The 6,915-nt window shown below is 50.4% G+C and overlaps 1 protein-coding gene across 1 annotated transcript in view; it reads right to left on the reverse strand.

Annotated features, from left to right (window-relative positions):
* Positions 1-13: 13 nt before the first annotated feature.
* LOC116475645 (pseudouridylate synthase TRUB2, mitochondrial) overlaps positions 14-6,915 on the reverse strand; it is a 124,250-nt gene continuing 117,348 nt past the window's right edge. The window contains exons 2-4 of the mRNA XM_032165100.2: positions 6,574-6,647; positions 5,934-6,070; positions 14-4,953 (exon numbers count right to left, since the gene is read on the reverse strand). Coding sequence (XP_032020991.1) covers positions 4,628-4,953; positions 5,934-6,070; positions 6,574-6,608 — 498 coding nt within the window. The 5' untranslated portion in view covers positions 6,609-6,647 and the 3' untranslated portion in view covers positions 14-4,627. The remainder of the gene's footprint in view (positions 4,954-5,933; positions 6,071-6,573; positions 6,648-6,915) is intronic.

Below are 6,915 nucleotides of genomic sequence, written 5' to 3' on the forward strand. Positions count from 1 at the left end.
AGCCTCTGCTTCACTGACCAGCCAGATCTCCTCCCTGTGCTCATCACTCCATTATTTTCTTGCTTGATCCCACTATGTCATAATCTCTGTGAGACCTAGAGCCTCATCTGTCCTTGAGTACCAAGTCCTAGCACCCAGAGCAGTGGCTGGCCTACAGGAGCACGCGATTAACACACGTGGGTGGGATGAAAGAGAATGAGCCCCAGTGAGTGTCATTTTAATCCCCATTTTATAGATAGGTGACCAGCTTCACAGAGGTCACATTACCCAGTCAGTAAACACAGTAAGCTGAGGTTCGACCCAGGCCCTTCAGCTGTGAAAGCCAAGATGAGTAGCCTGGGGGCCACACATCTCCCCCAGGAGCCCAGTTCATCCAGGCGGGCAACTGGCAGATGTGGGGGCCTGTGGATTTGTTAGCAAGGTTGCTGGTGGGGTTTTTGTTTGTTTGTTTTGAGATAGGGTCTCACTCTGTCACCCAGGCTAGAGTACAGTGGTGTGATTTCGGCTCACTGCAACCTCCATCTCCTAGGTTCAAATGATTCTCCCACCTCAGCCCAGATCTGGAGTAGCTGCGACTACAGACAAGCGCCACCATACCCGGCTAATTTTTGTATTTTTGGTAGAGACAGGGTTTCACCATGTTGGCCAGGCTGGTCTCGAACTCCTGACCTCAAGTGATCCACCTGCTTTGGCTTCCCAAAGTGCAGGGGTTACAGGCATGAGCCACCATGCTTAGCCTGCTGGGTAGCTTTTCTTTTTTTTCTGACATAGGGTCTCGCTCTGTTGCCCAGGCTGGAGTACAGATCTCCATTTACTGCCGCCTTGACTTGCTAGGTTCAAGCGATCCTCCCATCTCAGCCTCCCTAGTAGCTGGGACTACAGGCACACACCAACACGCCCGGCTTTTTTTTTTTTTTTTTTTTTTGTAGAGACAGGATCTCCTTGTGTTGCCCAGGCTGGTCTCAAACTTCTGGACTCAAGCAGTCCTCCTGTGTGGGGATCCCAAAGTGCTGGAATTACAGGCATGAGCTGCCACGCCCAGCAGAATTTTAATTTAAAAGCTCAGCTTAAACACCTCATGATGCTTACAGATTTGGTACATTTTTAACAATCATTGATTGTGCAACTCCATCCTTCTCAGAGTTAAAGACACAGAATAAGGAAAACATCTCCTTATCCAAGTGATTTGAGGTGGTATTCCCAGCTGTCTGAGGCTATACATTGACCAAATATTTTGGCCATGACTCAGAGTTTCCCTATCCTGCTATCCTGAGATCATGAGAGGCCATCACAGAGTCCACTTTTATCATCTCTATGCCAATAAGGACTCTAAATAGGGTGGTGTGACAGCCCATGTGCCCTACGTTCAAGTTACCTAATTTTTCCAAAGAACTGAGTTTTGCCGATACTCTCCACTCCCACCCAGCTTTCCTCACCATTTCGTTGGATTCTGCTTGCCTAAATATTGCTGATGTTGTTCTGTTTTCTTTTCTTTTTTTTTTTGAGACAGAATCTCACTCTGTCACCCAGGCTGGAGTGTAGTGGCGCAATCTCCACTCACTGCAAGCTCCGCCTCCTGGGTTCCAGCTATTCTTCTGCATCAGCCTCCTGGGTAGCTGGGACTACAGGCACGTGCAACCACGCCCGGTTAATTTTGTATTTTTAGTAGAAATGGGTTTCACCATGTTGGTCAGGCTGGTCTTGAACTCCTGACCTTGTGATCCACCTACCCTGGCCTCCCAAAGTGCCGGGATTACAGGCGTGAGCCACCGTGCCTGGCCTTTTTTTTTTTTTTTTTTTTTCTTTTCTGAGACAGAGTCTCACTCTCTCGCCCAGACTGGAATGCAGGGGCACAATCTCAGCTAATGGCAATCTCCACCTCCTGGGCTCCAGCGATTCTTATGCCTCAGCCTTCCAAGTAGCTGGGATTACAGGAGTGCGTCACCATAGCTGGCTAATTTTTGTATTTTTAGTAGAGACAGGATTTCACTATGTTGGCCAGGCTGGTCTCAAACTCCTGATCTCAGGTGGGCCAGGTACGGTGGCTCACGCCTGTAATCCCAGTACTTTGGGAGGCTGAAGTGGGCAGATCACCTGAGGTCAGGACATTGAGACCAGCCTGTCCAACATGGTGAAACCCCGCCTCTACTAAAAATACAAAAATTAGCTGGGCATGGTGGCGAACACCTATAATCCCAGCTACTTGGGAGGCTGAGGCAGGAGAATCACTTGACCCTGGGAGACGGAGGTTGCAGCAAGCTGAGATCGTGTCATTGCACTCCAGCCTGGGTGACAGAGCAAGACTCCGTCTCAAAAAAATAGTAATAAAATTAGCTGGAAAAAAAAATTTAGCCAGGCATCATGGTGCACGCCTGTAGTCCCAGCTATTCTGGAGGGTGAGGTGGGAAGATGGTTGAACCTGGGAGGATGACGTTGCAGTGAGTCATGTTTGCACCACTGCACTCCAGCCTGGGTGACAGAGCAAGACTCTGTCTAAAAAAAACAGGGAGGGCACAGTGGCTCATGCCTATAATCCCAGTACTTTGGAAGGCCGAGGTGGGCGGATCACCTGAGGTCAGGAGTCCGAGACCAGCCTGGCCAACATGGTGAAACCCTGTCTCTACTAAAAATACAAAAATTAGCCAGGCTTGGTGGTGCACACTGGTAATCCCAGCAACTCCAGAGACTGAGGCAGGAAGAATCGCTTGACCCAGGAGGTCGAGGCTGCAATGAGTCAAAATCGTGCCACTGCACTCCAGCCTAGGCAACAGTGCGAGGCCCTGTCTCAAAAATAAAATAAAATAAATAAATAAATAAATAAGCCAGATACCGTGTGCGTGCCTGTAGTCCCAGCTATTCCGGAGGCTGAGGTGGAAAGATGGTTAAGCCTGAGAGGACAAAGCTGCAGTGAGTCATGTTTGCATCACTGCACTCCAGCCTGGGTGACAGAGCAAGACCCTGTCTAAAAAACAAAAACAGGCCAGGTGTGGTGGCTCATGCCTGTCATCCCAGCACTTTGGAAGGCCAAGGTGGGTGTAATCCCAGCGCTTTGGGAGGCCGAGGTGGGTGGATCACCTGAGGTCAGGAGTTCCAGACCAGCCTGGCCAACATGGTGAAACCCTGTCTCTACTAAAAATGCAAAAATTAGCCAGGTGTGGTGGTACACACCTGTAATCCCAGCTACTCGAGAAGCTGAGGCAGGAGAATTGCCTCAACCTGGGAGGCAGAGGTTGCAGTGAGCTGAGATTGCGCCACTGCACTCCAACCTGGATGACTGAGTGAGACTCCGTCTCAGAAAAATAAAAACAAAACAGGCCGGGTGTGGTGGCTCACGGCTGTAATCCCAGTACTTTGGAAGGCCAAGCGGGCGGATCACGAGGTCAGGAGATTGAGACCATCCTGGCTAACACGGTGCAACACCGTCTCTATTAAAAATACAAAAAAATTAGCTGGGCATGGTGGTGGACGCCTGTAGTCCCAGCTACTCGGGAGGCTGAGGCAGGAGAATGGCATGAACCCAGGAAGCGGAGGTTGCAGTGAACCTAGATCGCACCACTGCACTCCAGCCTGGGCCACAAAGCAAGTCTCAAAAACAAAAATAAAAAAACAATTAACATTTCAATCAGTCAATTGGTAGACTTTGAGTCACGCTGATTATCCACCACAATTGTGGGTGGAGCTCATTCAATAAACTGAAGATCTTTAAGAGAAAAGACTGAGGTCCCGGCCAGGTGCAGTGGCTCACGCCTGTAATCCCAGCACTTTGGGAGGCCAAACCAGGCCAACATGGTGAAACCTCATCTCGGATACAAAAAATTAGCCAGGTGTGGTGGCAGGCGCCTGTGATCCCAGCTACTTGGGAGGCTGAGGCAGGAGAATCACTTGAACCTGGGAGGCGGAGGCTGCAGTGAGCAAAGATCGCGCCACTGCACTCCAGCCTGGGCAACAAGCGTGAGACTCCGTCTCAAAACAATAACAGAAAAACAACAAAAATCATCTCATTTTCATTTATGTCTTCCAGTATTAAAGAGGTTGAGTGTCATTTCTGGCATACTAGCCATTTGGATTTCTTCTGATACACACTTCATCTCATTTGCCTAATTTTGTCATTGTTTTCTTATTGATTTCTAAGGGCTCTCTGTATATTGTGGATATTAATCCTTGGTTAATGACACTGCAAATACTTATAATTTTTTTTAATTTTTAATTTTCATGGGCACATAGTTTATTGGGGATTTTTTTGAGATATGGGGGGTCTTATATGTTCCCCAGACTAGAGTGCAGTGGCTATTCACAGGCGCCGTCTAGCGCACTATAACCTTAAACTCTTGGGCTCAAGCAATTCTCCTGCCTCAGCCTTGGGACTAGCTGGAATTACAAGTGCCCGCCACCACGCCTGGTTTGCCAATACTTTCTATCAGTCTGTCATTTGTTTACTGTCTTTTCTTCCATACAGAAGTTTTTCCTTTTCAGTTGGGTCAAGTCCATTGATCTTTCTGTTACAGCTTGAGTTTTGTGTCACATGTAGAAAAGGTGCCCCTACTCTCACTTTCTATACAGCTATCAGGTCCAGCTCATAGCAGTTCTTCTATTTATCCATCCACTGCCCCAGCAGCTGCCTGGGCACTCACTGCCCCACACCCCTCTCCAGCCCCAAGGTAGAGCTCCGGCCCTGGGAGTCCCAGGACCATCCTGGACTGGGGAGCTGCTTGGTGTCCAGCCCCGGGCTCAAGCTCTTCTCCAGCTCTGCAGCTACCTGGGGGGCAGCAGCCCGGATAGCATCCTGGATATTGGTTAGGTCCCACTGGGTCCTCAGGAGGGCACTGTCTAGCGTGAAGAAGCCGTCGCGCGTGCGCCGCACTTGGGAGCAGACAGCAGTGGTCTTTAGCTCCAGGCCGATTTCATGAACCAACTTTCGCAGCTCTTTCTGCGTCTCATGCACGCACTGCACCTCTGCCAGGGACACACAATGACAGACATGGTGGTGAGAGCACAGCCTCTAGTGTGTGGTTGTGAACCCACACCCCTTGGATACCTCCTAGGTATGTAACAACCTTAGCAAGACCCCTAAGCTCTCCAGGTTGTGCTATTCAGAGGACCTGCCCTGTGGGTGCCACCTGAAATGTGTTAGACTTGCAGAACCTCAGGCCCCACCGGGACCTGCTAAGTCAGAATCTGCCCTTTCTTGGCAACAAGGTCTCATTCCATCACCCAGGCTGGAGTGCAGTGGTATGATCACAGATCACTGCAGCCTCGACCTCCTAGGCTCACATGGTCCTCCTGCCTCAGCCTCTGGAGTAGCTAGGACTACAATTCTGAGCCATCACAACTGGCTAATTTTTTATTTTTTGTAGAGACAGGGTCTTGCCATGTTGCCCAGGTTAGAACCTGCCTTTTACTAAGACTCAGTTTCCCTATCTGTAAAATGGGAGTTATGAGGAGTAACAGAGATCATTTATAGAAAGTGCTTAATAAACAGAGAGTTCAGTGCCCAAGCAGAGGAGCAGGCATTAACATGACCAACAGAAAAAAGGGGCAGGGGCAGGGAGAGACAAAAGGAACACAGATAAGAGGGGCCTGAGCTAGGTGGGACTGGGGAGGTAAGAGTTGTGTCTGATGGAGCCCTCACAGCTTCAAACATGGCAGCTCTGGAAATGAGCCACTAAATATAACCTTTGCTTGGTAAGGTCTGGCTTCCAAGGGTGACTTGGCAAGAGATAAGAGAGCTTTTGTTCTGTGAGCTCTGTCATCAGCCAAGTCCAGGCCAGGGCTGGGAAGGAAGTTGGCACCTGATGCCTTGGCCCACAGAGATCAGGGCAGCGTGTGCTGGCCTCAGCTGAGCCAGACAACAGTGACCTCTGCAAGAGCGTTCCTGAGTGACTCCCAAACCCAGGGGCCCCATCTCACTGCTCCAACTTCCTTGGCCAACCTACCTAAGAGGAATTCCGGAGGTGCAAAGTAGAGGCATCGGATGCCAGTTATCAGCATCGGGGACTTGTTCATGGGCCGGATCAGGCCTCTCACAGCCATCTCATAGGCCTCCTGGGTCTTCAGGTCGAGGTTGGAGTACCTGCAGATCAGGAGGGGGGCTGCAGCTGGGTGGACCACCTACCCTTTCCCTCACGAGAAGCACCTCTCTGGAAGCTCCTCACTTGCTTTGTGTGCCCTGCCACCGTGGCTCCTCCAGCCACCTTTCCTGCCCTCCTTCATCACCAGGTGCCTGATAGTCAGGAAACCCAGGCAAGGTGGCTCCAGAGCCCAAGCTCTTAACTCCTTGGCTGCTCTTGCCCTTGAGCTCTGTACTCCGATGATGTGGTCCCTGGTTTCCCTGCCATTAGATCATATAATCTCAGCAGGACAGCTTGGTTCTCTTGCTCTTCTTGGCCTCCCGTTGGCCAACCCAAGACCTGGCACACAGAACCATTTCTTAACACCAAGAAAGAAACAGGTAGCTCCTGTCTGGTTCTGGGCTCTAAAAACAAGATCCATGGAATCTGCCCCAGATTTGGGGGAGCCTATGGGAGCCAAGGGCACTTACTGCTCTCCCAGTACCTCCCTGAGGGCCCTACTCACATCACCAGGGCCTTCTGATGGGAGCCTTGGATCATGGCCAGAATGCGGTCCAGCTTCTCTTTGGTCACGTGGTCTGGAAAAGGCAGGGGGTTGTCAGTGCGCAGGTACCTGCTGAGGATTGGTCACAGCAAACTCCTTCCCCTGAGGCCAGCCCCATCCCTGGAACACGGAGACAGGATGTTTTGGAGGGATCCCCATGGTGGGGTGGTTGGGAGTCCTTTGAGATTCTCATGAAAGCACTGGGCCTTCTTCTCAGAAAGATACACATGACTCAGCATTGTAAGGGCATTCTATCTTTTTTTTTTTTTTTTTGAGACGGAGTCTGTCACCCAGGCTGGAGTG

Source organism: Hylobates moloch, unplaced genomic scaffold (genome assembly GCF_009828535.3).
Source record: "Hylobates moloch isolate HMO894 unplaced genomic scaffold, HMol_V3 SCAFFOLD_10, whole genome shotgun sequence".
Lineage (NCBI taxonomy): Eukaryota > Metazoa > Chordata > Mammalia > Primates > Hylobatidae > Hylobates > Hylobates moloch.